The sequence below is a fragment of the Miniopterus schreibersii genome (genome assembly GCF_964146895.1).
Source record: "Miniopterus schreibersii genome assembly, chromosome: 9".
Taxonomy (NCBI): domain Eukaryota; kingdom Metazoa; phylum Chordata; class Mammalia; order Chiroptera; family Miniopteridae; genus Miniopterus; species Miniopterus schreibersii.
This window is the reverse complement of record NC_138118.1, coordinates 13,043,887-13,063,887: the sequence shown is the minus strand read 5'-3', so window position 1 is coordinate 13,063,887 and position 20,001 is coordinate 13,043,887. Positions and strand designations below refer to the sequence as shown.

The 20,001-nt window shown below is 36.6% G+C and overlaps 1 protein-coding gene across 1 annotated transcript in view; it reads left to right on the top strand.

Annotated features, from left to right (window-relative positions):
• The window catches only part of EXOC4 (exocyst complex component 4), a 643,225-nt gene that overhangs the window by 63,398 nt on the left and 559,826 nt on the right, over nt 1-20,001 (top strand). The window contains exon 6 of the mRNA XM_081147994.1: nt 12,968-13,211. Within this exon, the coding sequence (XP_081004120.1) occupies nt 12,968-13,211 (244 nt within the window). The remainder of the gene's footprint in view (nt 1-12,967; nt 13,212-20,001) is intronic.

Here is a 20,001-nt window from a genome sequence, read left to right as displayed (position 1 = left end):
ACTCTGACTGAGCAATTACTCCCAGGGTACACAGGCATTTCATTTGTGGCTTCTGTAGTCATGTTAGTCATGCTCCTGCTGGGATTGCTGTGCTTGTAACTATAATGAAACTGGACTTCTTACGTCTTTTCTTTTTGGCTCCAGCATAGGGTAAGCAGTAAAAATAAAGAGAGCACAAATTACATGACTTTTTTTCTTTTGCTGCTGTTTCCTTGGTGTGCATTTTTATTTCATTAAAAAAAAAAAATCTTTTTAAAAATTTTATTTATTAATTTTAGAGCAAGAGGAAGGGGGAGAGGGACAGACAGAGACAGACAGACATTGATGTGTTGTTCTGCTTATTTATGCATTCATTGGTTGATTCTTGTATATACCCTGCCTGCAACCTTGGCATATTGGGATGACACTGTACCCTGCCAGGGCCTTATTTCATAAAGTCTGGTTCTGAGACTTAATATCTATCATGAGAATTTTGGGTCTGATATTTAAACTATTCTCTCTACTTGGGGTGGGAGCTATGAACCCCAGCATAAAAGGAGGTAAAGTTTCTCCTTTTGGAACTCACATGTCTAGAATAATGAAGATCTGGTTTTCCAAAATATTCTGACACCTTTTGAGTTACTTCTGTCCTCAGGTCAGGGTCTCCATTGGCATTTTAAATCAGCTGTTCCTGAAGTATCTTGCATTTACTCTTATGAAATATCTTCGTTGATTTCTGTGCTGCATCCTAAGTACAATGAGGGATATATACAAGGCAGGCAAAATAGAATTAATAGTTCAGATATTTCTAAGTGTAAAAATGAAGCAAGGGCAGAGTTTAATTTTTAATTATTTAAAAATATATATTATAGCCTGGCCGTGTGTGGCTCAGCGGTTGAGTGTTGACCTAGGATCCAGGCGATTGGGGTTCGATTCCTGGTGAGGGCACATGCCCGGGTTGCGGGCTTGATCCCCAGTCAGGGGTGTGCAAGAGGCAGCTGATCAATGACTCTCTCATCATTGATGTTTCTATCTCTCCCTCTCCCTCTCCTTTCCTCTCTCTGAAATCAATAAAGATATATTAAAAAAACATATATGTATTATAAATATGTATTATAAAATAGGAATGTTACATTATTCATATATCAGAGATCAATATAACCACCTCCATGTACTTCCCACTAGATTAATAAATCTTAATATTTGTCCATATTCACTTCAAATTCTCTTTTTTTTTAAAAAAATAAAACATTACAGGTGCATTTGAAGCCCCCTGTGATTACGTGAATTCTTCCTCAATTGCTTTCCTCTCTCTTTACTCCAGAGGTCACTGCTGTTTTGAAATTATTCTTTATCTTTTTTCTGTATTCCTTCGTACTTTTACTACGTGTATGAATGTGTATGTGCACTATGTTATGCATCTGTAAGTATAAAAACAATATAGTTTATATATTTATGGGTATGATATATGAACAATATACGTTATATGTTGTTTGTATATGTACATACACATACTATTATTCTTTTGAATACTTTAAGTCTTAAGTAAATTGTATAACTAAGTTTACTTATTTACTTAATTTTAATTGCAGAATTTACATACAATTGTATGATATAACGTATCATTCTACTACCTGGGTTTTTCACTCAACATCATAGTTTTTGGATTTTCTCATGTGACAATGTAGCTCTAATTAAAAATGTTTAACTACTGTTATAGTTATTATAAAGTACATCACTGTTCATTTCCCTGTAGATAATGTATAAGTGGTTTCTAATTTTTCATTGTTAACAACCTATGGCACTGAGTATTTTGGTCCATATTTCTGTAGGACACAGTTACCCTACCAGTGATCTTGTGGGAATAGGTTGTAGGTAGAGATACCGAACCCTTCACTCAGCCTCTGGGGCAGCCAGGTGGGCCTTGGCAGTCAGAATTCCTAGGAAATCCTCTAGCCACGGAGCCACCTCCACTTCCCCTAGTTGTGCTATATGAGCACTGTATTTTCGATAGGTGCCATGATGCCTAAAGGTGGGGGAGCCCTATTCTTAGGGTCGTTCTCTCTCTCAGAGAGGGAGAGTGAGCTCAGGGTATTGCAAATTATTTAAATTATTCTTGCCAAATGGCTTTTTCTTTTTTAAAAAATCCTCACCCGGAGATGTGTTTATTGATTTTAGAGAGAGAGGAAGGGAAGAGAGAAACATCGATGTGAGAGAGAAACATTTGCCTTCCATACACACCCAGACCCAGGGATCAAACCCGAGACCTAGGTGTGTGCACTGACCCGGAATTGAACCTGGAACCTTTTGGTGCACTGGATGATACTCCAAGCAACTGAACCACCCGGCCAGGGTGCCAAATGACTTTTTAAAGTGTTTGTGCCAATGTAGATTCCTCTGAGCCATGCATGGGCTTTGTTACTCTACTTCTTGCCCTTAAATTGGCTTTGCTAGACTTTAATTTCTGCAAATTGACTTTTACAAATGTGACAGGTTTGTGTTATTTTATTTTATTTTTTAGCTTAAGTTATTTTAGTTTGCATTTCTCTGGTTTCTAGTGGTGCAGAGAATCTTTCCACATCTGTGGACCATTTGGGTGTCTTTTGTGAGTTGTCGTTTGCCTAGTTTTCATTGTTTTATTAGGCCATTTCTTATGATATGTAAGAATGTTAAGTAGATGCGAATCATTTTTCTGTTATGTTTTTACCCATCAGGTGTATAGGTAATCAATTGCATTAGCTTCTAGTTTATCCTTCCTGTATTCCTTTTGGCACAAATGAACAGATATATCTTTTTTTAAATGGAAGCTATTGGGGTGACATTGGTTTGCAGAACTATACAGGTTTCATGTATCTTTTTTTATACCTTTCTTCCTTCTATGAAGGGTGGGATGCAATAGATACTTTCCTATACTTTACTCTTTGTACTTTTCAGTATCTCTTGGAATTCACTCCATATTAGTTCATAGAGATTTTGAATTTTTTAATACTTGCATAGTACTTCATTGTGTCAATTTACCATAGTTTAACCATCCTCTTATGTATAAGCATCATTACATACAGTGAAGCAATGAATAACTTCATGCATATGTATTTTCATATTGTTGCTAGTGTACCATTAGGGTAAATATCTAGACTAGGGGTAACTCAATCTAAAGGTAAATCCATATGTGGTGGTGGTTTTGGCATTGCCAAAGTCCCCTCCAGAAGAGTTCTAGCAGTTTGCATTCCCACCACCAGCATATGTGTGCTGGTTTTTCTCATGGCTCTGCCAAAGGATATGTTGTCATAATTTTTATTTTTGCCAATTTCATAGGTAAAACGTAGTATCATAGTATTATTTAATTTGCATTTCTCTGATTATGAGTCAGTTTGAACAATTTTTCTTATATTTAAAATCCTTTTTATATATCTCTTTTGTGCATTGTCTTTTACCCATTTCTTCCTATTTCACCTTTAAGGCTATTAATATATAAATAGATTTCCTAATATTGAATCAGTTTTTCATTCCTAGAAGAAACCCTCTTGATCTTGGTGTATTTTCTCAATGTGGTGTTGAATTTTGTTTCTAATATTTTATTTAGGATTTTTGCATAGATGTTCATAAGTGATATTGGCCTGTACTCTAAATCTTATCAGATTTTGGTTTCAATGTAATAATTTGCTTCATAAAAGAAATTATGAAGTTGTTCTTCCTTTTCAATTCTCTGGAACAATTTATACAGCATTGGGACTATCTATTGGGTGTTTGAAGGTTTGGGAATTGACCTGTGAAACCACTTGGATCTGGTACTCTTTTTCTGTTTTTCTGTTTTATTCCTAATAATTTTTTCTAATTCTTATATGTGAATTTTTCTCTTTAAGCATTCTGTTTCTAGTAGGATCAGTTTTAATACTCCATAGTTTCCTAGGAAATGACTCATTTTACTTAGTTTTTCAATTTTCTGTCTAGAGGTTTATAAAGTATTTTCTTACGGTTTTGAAATTTTCTTTTGTTTTCTTTTCGTCATTTCCTTTTTATTTGTGGTGTCTTCCTTTTTGTCTAGATCAAAGTAGCTAGCAGTTTGTCTGTAGTGTGAGGTTTTTGCCCCCAAGGAATTACCAGGATTTTGATTTACTGAGTAGGTCTATTGTTTTTCTGTTCTGTACCTCATCATTATCTGCCTTTATCTTTACTTTATCCTTTGTGCTTTCTTTTGTTGTTGTTTTTCTGAGCTAGCAATTGAAATCATGTTTAATTCTTTCATTTTTACTGATAAGTGTTTAATGATACGAATTTTTCTCTCATCAACACTTTAAATGCATCCCATAGATATTAATATGTAGTGTTTTCATTATCATTTAAAAAATTGCCTTATTTCAGCCTGCATTTGGATGATTACTCAAGTGTTTTTAATAGAAAAATTTTAGATTTAAACATGAGATGGTCTTTTGTGTTCTGTTTTTCTTAATACTTTCTAGTTGTATTGCATTGAATTTAGATAGTGTTGTTTGTAATATTTCTACTTTACAGAACTTACTGACATTTTATTGTAACTTAATATATGATCAGTTTTTGTGACTGTCCCATGGGTGCTTTAGACAAAGGTTCATTCTCTGTTACTAGGTATAGAATTTGATATATAGCGATAGATCTACTTTATTTAATTAATATTGTTTAACTCCTCTGTCTTTTATTTTTTTGTGATGTTTTAAAGTTTTCTGTTATTAGTGTGTTTTTCCTTAGTGTCTCTACATCACCGTATTCCCCCCCCCCCCCCCAAATTTGGCTGCTGTTTTATTTGGTATATAGTCATAAATGTTACAGCTTTATCGTAAATTGTGGCTTTTGGTATTAAATGCCCTTCTTTGTCATGGTTAATGCTTTTTGACTGGCATGCTTTGTTCATTCTATATTTCTAGACTTTCTAAATTAGTTTGGTTTAGATATGTGTATAGCATGTAGTTGGATCTTGCTTTGTGAGTCAAATTGAAAATCCTTTTAATAGGTGAGTTGAATCCATTGACATACATATATTGATATGACTGATGCATTTGTCTCAACTCTATCATAGTATTTTATAAATGTGTATTATGTTATATTTGCTGTTTCTGAAATATTAATTCTTTGCTCTTTATGCAGAATTTTTTGTTGTTTAGGAAGGTGGTTTTTCCCCTAGAGGTTGTCTTTAATGTATTTAAAAACCTTTGAGAAATGCTTTTAGCCCCTTTTTCTCTTTAGCCTTTTACTCTCAGATTTCTCTTTCTGTTGGTACCCTTTAATTCCCATCTGTTGTTTTGATAACAAACAGTACACTTATTCTCTTTTTCTCTTCCTCTCTATTCTGCCAATTGTTACTTGCATTATTTTTACTTTTTCACAACATACTACTTTTGTATAGTTATCTTTTATCCACATCCCCACTTTTGTTTTTGTCTTAAATCTACCTTTACATATTTTAATGCTCATTTGTCTTTTTGCTGAAATTTTCTCAATTGTCTCTTTGTTGGATGAAGTCCATCATCTAAAAGATTCCTCACGAAGGGTCATGGCTGCCCAGTTCCTTCCGTTGAAAAATACTTTCCCTTCTACAGCCTTTACACTTAAACCGCCTCTTGAGTGGGTATAAATTCCTTGCTTTACACTTTTACTTACTCAATGTTTTTGTAAAATGCTGTTGTTGTTGTCGTCTCCCTTCATGTGTTTTATGAAAATTCTGATGCCAATTTAATTTTTTTGCCCTTGTAAGTTATTTGATCCTATGAGCCTTGAGGCCTTTTAAACTTAGGAATTGAATAGTTTTATTAGGAAATGTCTTGGAGTTGATATTTTGGGGTTAATTTTCCCTGATACCCAGTGGGCTCTTTCATTTTGTAGATTAAAAATTTTTGGCAGCTTTTCTTGGTTTATAATTTTAAGTATTTAGTTTTGTTCCGTCTGTTTTTTATCTAATATGTTACATTTTTCCTTGCCTGTCTTCCATTTCTACTACTTTCTCTTTGGTTTTTTTTTCTTTATATCCCCTTTTATTCTCTATTTTGGTTCTCTGCATTTCCTCAATACCCTTTATAAAATATTCGTTCAAATTTATTTTCCTGTGGGTATTTTATAATTTATTCTTCATGTATGAGATAATTTGTTTTCCCCCCCCTTTTATATTTTCCTGAGTTTAGTCAGTTTTCTTTTCATACCTTTCTTTATTTGTCCATATCTGTCCTTATTTTTTGCATTTTTGACTCAAGGTGGCTTTTCCTATCCTCAAATTCTTATTTGAGTATATTAATTTCATCTGGAGTGTTGTCATTTAGTTTTCTTATGCTTCATGGTTGTTTTATTACAGAGACTTTACCTCTGTTGATATGTGTTGGATTTCCTGATTTTTTTCTATATACCTGTACATGAATCTCTTCATTTTTTTCTGTTCATTTTTATGGTATCAGGGTGTTTTATAGAAATTCTGGCTCATTGGCTCCCTCTTCTGTCAGTAGAGCAAAATCCAGATACTTCAGTGGACTTTTTGTTTTTGATGGTGGCGGAAGGTGGTTTGTTGACGGAGTTTTGATGCTCATGTTATGTAGGGTCCTGAATTTTTCCTTTATGCTTCTTTCTCTCTTCACCATCCAATAGCCAAAGGGCATTTCTCTCTTTTTGTCTTATTTCTTTCCCAGAAACTATGTGTCTCAAACACTGCTTCTTCAAATTGTGTCTGCTTTTAAGTTCCTTCTCTGTAGTTTATGCTCTGATCTGCTTGGATACTTTTTAGAATTTTGAAACCTGGGGTGGACTTTGTCTTTCTACTGATAGTTTTAGATCAGTCTTTGGTTCATCACTAACTCCCTTCTTGTCTCTTCATCACAGTTTTTCACAGTCTGCCTTTGCTTGTAACAAAGCCTTGAGCAGGAGTGGGGCAGGAGCTTGGGAGATCACTTTCTGGGATTAGGCGGTTCTTTTCTTATTTTTATTTATAGTTGTTTTGAATTTCGAGCAATTTCTGTCTTCAGGTTAACCTGAGGGCACGATTTTCAGGGACTTTTGTTCTTTTTGTTGTTTTTTATTGTTTTTGGAAGAAATATTGGGAAATGGGGACCTATGCAGCCACCATTATCTTCAGCAGCCTGAGAGTTTCTAAAGCTAGAAGTTTTAAAATTGCATTTTTTATTTTGGGAGTTTGTTTCTATGTTTTCATGTCACATTGTATTTAACATACATAATTCTGTAGGTAATGTTCTCGCCACTTTCCAGATGAAGAAATTGAGGTCCAGCACGATTTAATGACTTGAGAGATCACACAGCTAGAAAGTGGTAGAGATGATAGTCAAATTTAACATGTATGACGCCAGACTTTTGTTCTTTCTACTACGTCATGCTCTCTTCCTGGGCAATTGAACTTACAAAAGCATATTAATACAAACACATGCAGTCTGTTAACATTTTATGAATACTAATATAAACTATCAATGTATTCATCTTTTCCTTGTCCATTCTCTTATCCTGTGTCCCTCATACATTTTTAGTAGATTCTTTCCTTCAGCTGCTTTTCTGACCTTCAATGTACACCCTCCTTGCTCTAAATGGGGCGATGCACGTTAAGCTTTTTCCCAAGGGAAACTAATTCAACAGATTGTTAGCCTTGTCTGTTTTTATTCTAATAGAACTTTCCACTCTGCCTTCCCCGAGGCAAATAAACCATCATTAAACCCTTAGTCCACTTTTACTCATGGAAGGACCAGCGCACATTCACTGTGCTTTCAAAACTCAGGGCAATGTGGGGTTCACCTCCACCTCAGAATCAAAACCATCCCTGTGCCCAGGCTGAAAACACTCCCTGCTCAGGTAAATGGAAGCCCCAAGTAGCAGTTGGCAGTAGCTTTTGGCAGCCTCCTTTCAGGAGTGGGAAGGTATATTGTCTGTAGTTTTCCTTAAAGTAATTTCATTTGTACCCTAGGGGTGCTTGGTTAACAGTTTTGAAGTAACTACCCCTGGGGTAGTTAGTTAACATTTGAAAGATCCTAATCAAGATTCTATACTCCAGAGGCAACCGGTGCATCAGATCTTGCTCTCTGAGTCTGCACCAGTGGGTATATTAATGAGAATAAAAGATGTTATGTAATTTTTTCACGGTGAAATGAATGATATTTAAGATACATAGTTGACCAAGTGCCTCCATTGGGACAAGATTGGAGGATAAGTATTGGTGAGGCCAGCAACCTCCCAGTCTAGGTCTAGAGCTTGATTTGGTCCTGTGCTTACAGCCCTGGAAGAATTTCCTCAAGTCACCTGGCCAGTGAGCCTAGGTCTCTGTAACCCTAGTGGGCCAAATCCCACCTGCTTGGTCTGCTTTTCTACCCAGAGCTCATTGGACACACACTCTGGCTGCACTCATTGTTTGCATTTCTTCTTATTTTAAAAAATATGTCTTTATTGATTTCAGAGAGAGGAAGGGAGAGGGAGAGAGAAGGAAAGAAACATAAATGATGAGAGAGTCATTGACTGGCTGCCTCCTGCAGGCCCCCCACTGGGGATGGAGCCTGAAACTAGGAATTGAACCTCAATCTCCTGGATCCTAGGTCGATGCTTAGCCGCTCAGCCATGCCAGCTGCGCTCGTTTGCGTTTCTTGTCTACACAGATATTACTCTCAATTTTGAGCCAGGCTATGTTTTTTAATTTCTTAATTTATATTTTATATCCAATAGTGTTTTTTTAAGTAGATTGTATATCTAAAGTATGAATTTATTGTAACATTTTGATCAGAAGCACAAGAATTATTTTGGTGTTACTTTCTTATTATTTTCTGCTTGAGAATATTGTCTGTATTCTGAGTCTAGGTTCCCATCTGTGGGGACAGTGTGGTGGATATGTAATCCTGATACGTTAGTGGTTTAATTAGGGTTGGTGATTTTTTGAAGGCTCCTTTTTATATTGAATTCTGTTCAATAGTGGCAGACGATTCTCTTGTGTAGTGATAATGTTCTTGAATACATGCAAATTATGTAGGCCAAAAACATATATGTTATATGTTATATAACTTGGGTACTGTGTATAATGTAAGGAATGACATCCACCAGCAATTTCTATAGTAAACATTACTATTATTTTTTATACCTTATTTAACACATGTAAGTAGAAATGATAAATGAATATAGCATATTCAATAAAAATTAGTGTTTTACCAGAGCCCTTGCCTCCTGCAATTTGATGACAGATGTATATAAGTATGGCATATGTTACCAATCTTTTCTTCCCAAGTTTACTATGAAGAAGAAAGCAGCCTGGCTGGGCAAGGCTCAGCAGTGGAGCGTCACCTTAGAATCCAGGAGATCACAGTTTGATTCCTGGTCAGGGCACATGCCTGGGTTGTGGGCTCTTCCCAGTTGGGAGCGTGCAGGAGGCAGCCGATCAATGACGGCTTTGTCATCATTGATGTTCTATCTCTCTCTCCCTCTCCTTTCTTCTCTCTGAAATCAAAGACATATTTTAAAAAAGAAAAAAAAGAAAGCAGCCATGGACTGGTCTAGATCGCTTTCTGTATTCACTGGGAAACAAAGAAGTAGTTTTCTTTTATAAAATATTTACCTGCATAAATGGATCATTCACCTTGTTCATCCGTTTTTAAAATGGGCTATCTATAATATAGGCATACATAATCAGCTATAGGCCTAGTAATCAGAGATGTATAGGTTTACACTGTAGTTATTAGAATCATGGAATTGTAGAGCTTGAAAGGAACGTAGGTATCCTCTAGTTAAATATTTCCTGAGTCCTAAAGTGTCTTAGTTAAATCTCCTTCAGGATTCCATGCTTAACTTCAACCACTGGCATGATTTACGCCCACTTAGATGTGGATGTATAGGTACATATGCATGCCTGTCTGCCTCTCTGTCTAATAAGAAACAGTTGGGGTCAATAGGATTTTAGTAGAAATAAGTGGTTAAGGGACATGAAAGCCTTTTAATATTTAGCACTGTTCTATCAGTGAAAGTCTAAAAACCAGGTTCAAGAAATCCTCACTTAAGATACTCAAAGAAAAAAGGAAGATACTCAAAGCAGAAATATCAAAGTTAAGAAATTGGGAAAGGGAGTAAAGTACTTCGATTTTTTAAGGTGTTCTAAAACCCACATATGAGTACATATTATAGCAATATAGATACCAGGGAATGATCTGGGGGGTTTAGTAGTTTGGAAATCGCTACATTTTGTCCTAATTGTGGTGTGAGGCCTTACTGAATTTCAGCTAAATTACTTTTGTACAAGGCTTTTTCTATAAAGCACCAATAACTACCTGACATCACAGGGTTTTTGTGATTATTAACCCTGTGATTATTAGACTAGTCTTCATAGTTGATTATATTATCCTTTTAAATTGCCTTTTAATTTTCAGCTGATGCAAGTAAAATAGATAATATAAGTTAATTAATATGGATCTGTTCTGTGTTTATGCTCTAGGAGATTTCAGGAGACAAACAGATAGATAAGGTTCCAAACAAATGTGCCATTTGGGGCTGTGGCATTTTATTATGCATACTTTGCATATTTGTTATTTCTAATAGGCTATCTATCATATTGGTGTGCATATAAGTAGCTATATGCCACGTAATCTAGGGGCTTATTGATTTAAACTTCATTTATCTCATCACCGATCACTCTTGCTGCAGGTGGCCCTTTGCATGGTCCCCTTTGTGACTTATTTGCCCTGTTTTGTGAAGATCATTTTGTCCCAGCTAAATTTCTGTCTTTTTTTTTTTTTTTAAATATATCTTTATTGATTTCAGAGAGAGGAAAGGAGAAGGAGAGAGAGAGACAGAAACATCAATGATGAGAGAGTCATTGATCAAGCCCGCAACCTGGGCATGTGCCCTGACCGAGAATCGAACCCCGATTGCCTGGATCCTAGGTCGACGCTCAACAACTGAGCCACGCCCGCCTGGCCCAGCTAAATTTCTATTGCTTTTCTCCTGCCTGAAGTTCTGCTTATCTTTTTGCTTCATTTTCCCCTCTAACAGGTTGAATTTAGATGGCCCCTCAGCTGCTAAGTACTTTTCTTGCTTTTGGGGTTGGTCTTACAGGATGGAGTCATTTTGTCGCCTGAAGGTGTCTAGTTCTTTATGCATAAAACAAAACTGGCAGCTAAAATGTGTATTCTTGAAATGCCACTTTTTGAAATATCAGTGACTTTTTTGATTTGCCATCAAAATTGATTGGCGTGTGATCTTTAGAGGTGTAAGGCTTCATGGGTCTACTTCCAGTTTACAAGTATTAGATTTTAATTTAAGCACCAGGCCATCAGGTGCCTCTGTGCTCTAAAGAAAACCATATGAATTTGGTTGTTTATGTTCTCTCTCTCTGTGGGCTTCAAGAGTCCAGTGAACCTAAGTACGACAACGGCATCACCGGTAAATACACAGAGGACTTACTTTAGATGAAGCTTATATAAGTAATTATGTCATTACATAGCTTTGGTTCATACTTAAGGGCATTTTATAAGTTGGGAGCAAAAAACAGGACTGAGGAGAAGAGCCTGCATGTCATCCGGGGTAGAGGTTTTAGAAAGTGCATGCTTTCTAAGTGTGTGGTTATAAGGACACACCACACACTGGGACATTTTCATTTGGGGAACCAAGTAGACAGATTCCAGCGCATTCCAGAGGTGCTGAACCGCCCAGACGGCGCTTGTTGTACAGCTGAGCTTGGATCTGCTAAAGATGAATGTGCACATTCTTTCAGAATGTCACGTTTTAAACACGTTCCAGGTGTTTGGGGAGTGGAGGCGAGGGGAGGATGGGGAAAACTTAACTAATAGGGCCCATATTTAACCTTGCACTCACTGTTGCTTTGTCTGTCTTAATCCAGCCACTTGTAAAATGAGAGAATTATTTTTAGGCCAGAAGTTTTCAACTTGTGCTGCTTTTTGCAGTTGTGACGGCTCTGAAATCTTAGAAGTGCTGTGTATGTGTGCATTAGTTTGAGGGAAGGGCCTGTGGATTTTAGTAAATAACAGAAGTCTCAGATTCCAGTCCCACCCTCTTCCCAAGTTCTCACAGGGTTGAGCACACTGTTCTAGACTGCTCCTTCCATTTCAAAACCTGGCAGTTTGGATGAAAGCTGTTGTCTAAGGATCTACAGAGACTATTGACATACACAGTTCTCAGGAAACGTCCATGTATTAGCAAGACGAGACTTCAGTAGATAATAATGTTATGGTAGACATATGTTTAAAGAAAAATTGGGTGTTTTTTGTATTTATGAAATACTCTTCATTATCTTTTCCTCAAAGTTTTGTCTCACTTGTATGCATTGTTTTTGCTTTATTTTTCTTCATCTCTTTTATCATTTGTTATAATTTTATCTTATTTACCTCTTCTACATGTATTTGTAAATGTCTTTATATCAAGCTACTTATCTCTTCTAACTAATAAAGTGGAATTTGAGACTACGGTCTGTCTCTTTAGAATTCTTATGGCAAGAATGGCATTTTCTAAACAGTGAGTGCTTAATAAATGTCACAAACTGACTTGTTCTGGAACAAGTAGTCTATGGAAACTTCCCATGGAAATTTGCTTCCTTGCTTTTAGTTGTTTATATCTCTTATTTCTAACCAATGGGCATAGTTCGAAGAATGTGCTGTTATTTTGTGATCTTAGATAGTTACTATGTAAATAATTTGATTACAACTATAAATCTTTAATTTAATTAATTTATTTTTATTTTTAAATTGATTTTTAGAGAGAGAGAGAGGAAGGGGGAGGCAGAGAAAGAAACCGATGCAATAACCAAACTTCCATCCGCTGCCTCCTGCCTCCTACCGGGGATCGAGCCCACAACCTGAGCATGTGCCCTGACCAGGAATCGAACCAGCAACCTTTCAGTGCACAGGACGACGCCCCACCACCCGAGCCACACTGACCAGGGTTTCTCTGACTTCTTCAAGGGAATAATCAAAGCAGTGATCTCATTTATTAGGTTCATTCTGTTTTTGACTTTTGTAATGGAATCTGTGTCTATTTTTTACAGCGAGGGAGATAAATCTACAGGACATCAAGGAGGATTTGGAATTGGATCCAGAGGAGAACAGTGTTCTTTTTATGGGCATCCTCATCAAGGGGCTAGCCAAACTGAAGAAGACCCCAGAGACAGTTAAGGCCATCAAAGAACGCTTGGAGCAGGAGCTCCAGCAGATTGTGAAAAGGTCTACAACCCAGGTGGCCGACAGCAGCTATCAGAGGGGAGAGAACCTCACTGTGGACAACCAGCCAAGGTAGATGGGATGCAGTTTGTGTTCTCAATAGCTATTGTACCTTTTCTAGGGTGGGAGGTGAGTAATTATCTTCTTTTGATGTTAATTCTCAAACGTGGGATACTATGGTCCATACAAACTCAGATGATGAAAACAGCTTGAATAGGTATAATTCAGCTGGATTGTGACATAGCTGTGAAGTTTCAAAGCATTTTGTCCATACGCAATTGAAAGAGTGAAGCAATTATTGGATATTTACTAAGTACTAAGCAGAATTCAAGGCAATTTGTACATATTATCTCATTTAAGTTTCACTACAGCTTTATGAGCTACTTATTAGGACTCAAAACTTACACTTAGGGAAATGGGGACTCAGAGATTAAGTAATTAAGTAAAGGTCACAGAGCAAGTGGCTGATCTTGAAGTTGAATGCAAGTCCATGGTCCTTCTTGTATCATGTTCCCTCTTTTAATATGGGGTGATATTTGTCAATAGGCAAATCAGTCTCAGGAATTACTGTATCTATTTAAAACAACTTATAGTATTTGGATTTCACAAGTCTTGTTTCATAAGGGAAAAATTGAAATTGTACTCTGATCCAAACTCTTCCTTGACTATCATACACTGGAGATCATGTCTGCCAAGCCAGAGTTTAGGGCACAATAGACTAATGTCATCTGATTGTGGGACAAGGTATTTGAAATGGAGGCTTTCCTAGAAAATCCAGGATTCACTCTACACAGGTCTCTGCTCCTACCCCCAGCTCTCTACATACACCAGAAATGGTCAAGGCAGGGATTGGCATGTAATTTGATCTGAGAGCTGAGGGCACCGTAGAGCATAGCTTACTTAGTATAGAATTCTTCACATCCTTTAAATTAAAAAGAAGTAATGCATTCTATTTTCATCTTTATATCTTTTGTACCTAAATAACATTAATTTTAATTATACTTTAAAACTTTTCAAAAATTAATTCCCTTATGAACTTCATTCAAGAGTACAATTGTTGAAGAAACCACCCTTCTTCCCTCCCCTGCCACAGACTATTTCAGGGCACATGTTGTGATAAGCATGGATTTTGGAGTCGACCAGACCTGACTTTGAATGTCAGCTCTGCCATCTGAGGAAAATAACACGTGTTTTATAGGGTTGCTGGCATTAGATGAGGTTATGGTTAGAGCTTAGTAGGGTAGTGCCAGTAACTGCTATTACGTGCACATGTGTGTATATGAATACACACGTTTATTTATTCTTGTTTTTTTCCTCAACTTCCATAGTTTTTGATTATGCACAGTGTGATCCAGAGAAGCTGGGAACTGAACTTTTCTTCTTTCTTTGCCTGGTGCCTGGATTTCCTTGAAGACCTTTTGCCTCCTTACCAATGAACACTCCAGAATTCCAGTTCGCTATTTGCTCCAGTGCTGCGAGTCCCTAGATGAATACACTGAACTTTCATAGGGAAATAACATGACTGTAGTATATATCGGAAATAAAACTAAGGACACAGATCAGTACCCTTCCTGCAGATCTCATTAACAGTGCCCTTAAAAGCAATGCGTCTTTCAAAGGACTGTGACCTCTTCTGCTCCCAAGCCCCTTGCAGAAATCACCAGCGGCAGTCGCAAGAGTGGAGGTAGAAATTGAGCATACCGCCCCTGGAAATAATAAATGTTTCTGAGGAATGAGTCAGCAGGAGGGTTTTTCTTTTCTCAGTTTTGTTTTTTTTGTCAATATTTTAAAGGCTTTTGTAGGCAGCGTACCTTGGACACTAGCAAGTGAACAAACAAGCTGCGTATAACATCATCTCATTTTATAAAATGTGCAAATCTGAAATTTTGGGCCTAAACTCTTTAAGATAAAATTGTCAAATATTTGGGGTGAACAATTAAAAATTTTTTTAAAAATTAAACTTATTGGGTGACATTGGTTAATAAAATGAAAGAGGTTTCAGATGTTTAGTTCTATAATACATCATCTGAATTTTGTATTATGTTTACCACCCAAAGTCAGATCTTATTCCTTTACCATATATTTGACCCCTTTACCCTTTACTGCCCACCCCGACCCCCACCTCCTTTCCTTCAGGTAGTGAACCACTTTTTGGAGATCAAAGATTAAATTCTTGGATGGGATTCCAAGTGACTGATTGATAATTTTGAGCTCTTCTGTGGTGGCTTTGTGCTATCAAATGCTTTATAACTGCCCAGCTGGTGCCACTCAGTGGTTGAGCATCAACCCAGGAACCAAGAGGTCACCTGATCGATTCCCCGGCAGGGCACATGCCTGGGTTTCGGGCTCCACCCCCAGGAGGGGCTGTGCAGGAGGCCGCCGATCGATGATGTTTCTCTCTCATCAATGTTTCTGTCTATCCCTCTCCCTTCCTCTCTCTCTAAAAAATCAATAAAAAGCAAACAAAAGCAGTGCAATACTTTTAAAAAAAAACAAACAAGTGAAAACAAAAACACTCTTTATGAACCATTACTACAAGGCATCTTATGCTAAAGATATAAGAATTTGTTTTTCTTATAGAAAGTTGAAACATAGCCATAAAGATCCATGATTCTTCCTTCTCTAACATGCATATTCTCCCCCTCCCCGCCAATGAAAGAACCTATTCCAAGTCATTAGTATATAAATGCTACTCTGAGACAAGACACCATTTCTGTAACTTTATCTAAAAGTTTCGTTGTTCAGCCTCATCTTATTAAATATATTCTGGTTGTGATGCATTGCAGGCTTCTTTTCATTAGTCTTTATGTAAAGAGAATTAATGTTGTATGCTATTCTGCTAGAAAAGTAAAAGGAACCAAGCTAGAACTCTGTCTTGTTTTCACTTCCCACAGAGACAGTATACTTTCACAGTGAGTTTTAAAAAATCACTTTGGTGATCCACTTACTATTTTATTTTATTTTTGACCCCCAAGCTGTCTAAACTAAAATTTCCCAAAATATCGTGGTCTGTTTATAGGAGAAATACTTCATCACTCATAACCTGTCTAGTGCCTGTGTAACCCTCTGCTTAATATTGAAGGAAAATATTCAACTACTGTTGTTGCCAACTTGATAAACGAGATTGTGTGCTTTGCTGACCTCCCAGAACCACCTGCAGCCCATCATGTCCTCAGAAAGACAGGCAGTGTCTTCAGTTTCAGATCTTCAACTCCTGCTGCCTGATCATTGATCCCTTCCCCAAATCTAGCTCATGAGCATTTTCATATCATTTTTGTTTCGAAGAAGCTGGAAGAAGTTCTTTAATATTTAACAAATAAGAAAAGCATGAAGAAAAGACAGAAGAAATAAAATCTCAAAGGTGCGACATCAAGAATATGGAAGAGAAAGAATGTGGGAGAGAAAGAATTGGCATGTGTGAGGCAACTATGCCATCTGTTTAAAAATGGTCCTGTTTAAAAGTCAAGACACAAAATTCATGGCAGGGGAGGTGCTGGAGGCCTGTTCCACTTTGGTAAAACGCTTGGTCTTGAAGAGGGCAGAAAGGGTTGAATGAGTTGGAGTCATGGCTGCCAGAGAGAGCTCTTTCCTTTTTGGGAGGAAACCATTTCAAAATGTTCCTTGAACTCTCTAATGAATGAAAGAAGATTAAGTGTCTGATAAAAAAGAGAATGTTGCATGTTCTGTGCTTACTGTTATATTGAAGAAAGGTTCATGGAAACATGGAAAGAAATATACTTTGATGCTAAAAGTAATTGTGTTTGGTTAGTAAGGTTGTATGTTTTATTTCCCACTCAGTTTTGCAGCTGTTAAATTATAGTGGAATAGAAATTCATTGTTTAAGAATTAATTTGAAGTATTACTCAAGTTATTTTAATCAGAAGAAATGATTAAAAATGAAAATGCGTATTGGGGGTATCAGTATGGAAAAATGTAATATCTGTTTGCAGACCAACTGGATCATGTTCATTACATTACTTTTTATGACATATGGGTGTATCTGTGTGTGTGTGATTATTTTCTGACTGCTCCTGGAATGGAAGCTTCAAGAGAAGAGATATCTAGTTTGCCTTGTTCAGCACCATATCTCCAGAATCTAGCACAGTGCCCACCTGACCCATAATAATATTTGTTGAATGAAAGAATGAATTTTACATATATTTAATATCTATCTGCCATGGACCAAAAATTGGATCAAACATAAGGTCTCTGCTGTTACTGAGTTTAAAGTCTAGAGGGGAAGAAAGGCATTAATCAGAGGCCCCCGAGATAAGTATATTACAAGTTGTTTTAAGTACTGTGGAGGAAAAACAAAGTATGCCATGAGAGCATATAATCATGGGGACCTTAGCTGGTCAGGTAGGTGTTTTTTAAAAAAAAATGAAGACAGATTTTATTGTTGTTTTATACCAGTTGTAGTTATTGAGCTCCCTTTATATGATAGCATCTACCAGTGAACTAGCCATTTTTCTAGTATGTTTGTTTATTGATATGCAGGAATTTTTTATATATTAAGACAGTTAGTTCTTAGGTATTTATATTGCAGTTTCCCCCCAGCTTCTCTTTTGCCTTTATGATGTCTGACCATTAGACATTTTTTATTTTTATGAGGCTATATTTATCAGTGTTTTCTTTTATAGCTTTGGGGTTTTGTGTCAAACTTAGGACTTCTCCACTCTTAGATTATAAATAAAATTTTCCCAAACTTTCTTCTAGTACATTGTTAATATTTATATTTTTGATACATCTGAAATCTGAAGGAATGGCTACACTACTTCTAAACAGACATAACACTCAGTACACTGTATTGTAATGGACTGTATACCCCCTTTATTTCTGCCTCCTATGTGTCTGTCATATAATTGATTGTCAGTGTTAGCTAAGTGAGTGCTGAATAATTCTTACAATGGATCATCTACTTTATTATAGTCATGGTTTTTTTTTCAAGGTTGATATTTGCCTCATTTCCTGAATTTTTTTTTCTGGTTTCTCAGTCCATGAAGGGTGTAGTTTGTAGAAGTACATTGAATTATTGCTCTAAAAGTTGAAAAAAATATATTTAAAAAATTCAGAATCCAGAACTCAGAATAAAGGCATGCTGTTTTAATAGGGGAGTCTTACAAAGTGGTTTTATCTATGAGAAAGTCTAAAGACACATGGGCCAGTGTTAGCTTTGTGGTACAAGTAGAACATTTATGAAAACAGAAATAAATGAAATATTTCTCATGACTTCTTTAGACCTGTGGCTAGAGTCAGGCATGTGTTTCTTTTTCAGATATATAGTATTTTCTTCCATCTTTTCTTTCTCTATTATTTACTCTTCTCCCTGGTGTCTGAAATGTGGGATTTTGTGGAATCGATCGTTTTATTTTACGGAAACGTCACTGAAGAACAGTTCTGAAGCAAGGTCAAACATTTGTTTTTGTGGCTTCTCGTGGCCATTCCCAAACACTGAATGTAGCACCTGGACATGCTTGGAATCAGGAAGGGCCTTGATGCAATTTAGATGAATAGTTAATTTGAATCAAAGCAAGCGGGGAGCAAGTAAATTTGACTTCAGAGATTTTGATTCCATTTGATTAAATCTCTAGTTTTGATTACATGTATCAGTGAGAACATGCTTTAAATACACCCAACTATTAAGTACTGAAGGGTATGAATAAGATGAACCAGGGACATATAGAAGAAATTTCACTGTTCCTCAACTAGAATATATCCCCTGCAGCTTTACTGAAATACTTTTAGGACAAATGAAAGGAATTAATTCTTTGCATATGGGACTTATTGCACCAGTTGTTAGCTGAAATATGTAATTCATTATCATGGAAGGCAGTACTGATCCCAAATCTATGTACTTTCTAGTAGACTTACATAAATTAATTGATGATAGCCTCATAATATGTATATCAGGTGAATTAGTAAAGTCGGTAATGTTTATAGCTCTTTTGTAAACATGAAGTTGGATGGCTGTCTTTTTGACTGTATTGTCCTTTGGTTATAGTCTCTAGAGAACGGGGGCTTGGCTGAATTTGCTAGAGGTCTTACTCAATATTACTTTTCTTAAATCTTTGTTTTATATTTGTCAGAGTTAAAGAAAACTCTGCTTTTGATTTCTCTCGTTTTGCATACTACAGCAGGTTCAAATGCAAGATTGGACCAGTTAAGGGAACAAAAAGTAAAACCTAGTCCATGGGTTCTTTTTGATGACATTATTTAGGTGTCAGCCTTCAAGCTGCATCAAAGCCGACTTCTCTGGCAGATAGCGGGAGCTGCTTTAGGTCTTGCCATTTTGTGCGCTTGTTGGTGCCATAATCCAAAAGGTAGTCCATGTTCAAACTGACACGGAATCTTTCATTGCAGAAACACACAAACAAAAACTTGTGTCAGGTGAAATTCTTCCCTCGGTATGTTTAGAAGTGGTGTCAGATATGATTAAAACACCCTTGTGTGTATCTCAGGATGTATTTCATATCTTCTGGGCTCCTCTAGTTCCTGGCCCATTTTATTGTGGTCTCTAGCCAGATTGGACTATGAGGGGAGTTAACTTTTGTGTTTGCAGCCTGATTTAGGAATGGGCACACATTAAATGCCCAAGAGGTTTAATGAATGAATAAGTAAAAGATGCAAAGAAGATAATTTTTAATAAGAGGATTTTTTGTTGAATTAAAAAAAAAAATCTCAGCACTGCTTACAGTGAGGTCTAAGGATCAACCCCACCAATGTCACTTGAGAGTTAGAAATGCAAATTACCCCTGTGGGGGAGGGGTGATTGAATTGTAATCTGGTTGCAGGGCCCACAGGAATGTATGCTTGAGATGATTCTTATGCATGCTAAAGTTTGCAAACACTCTTTATAACATCA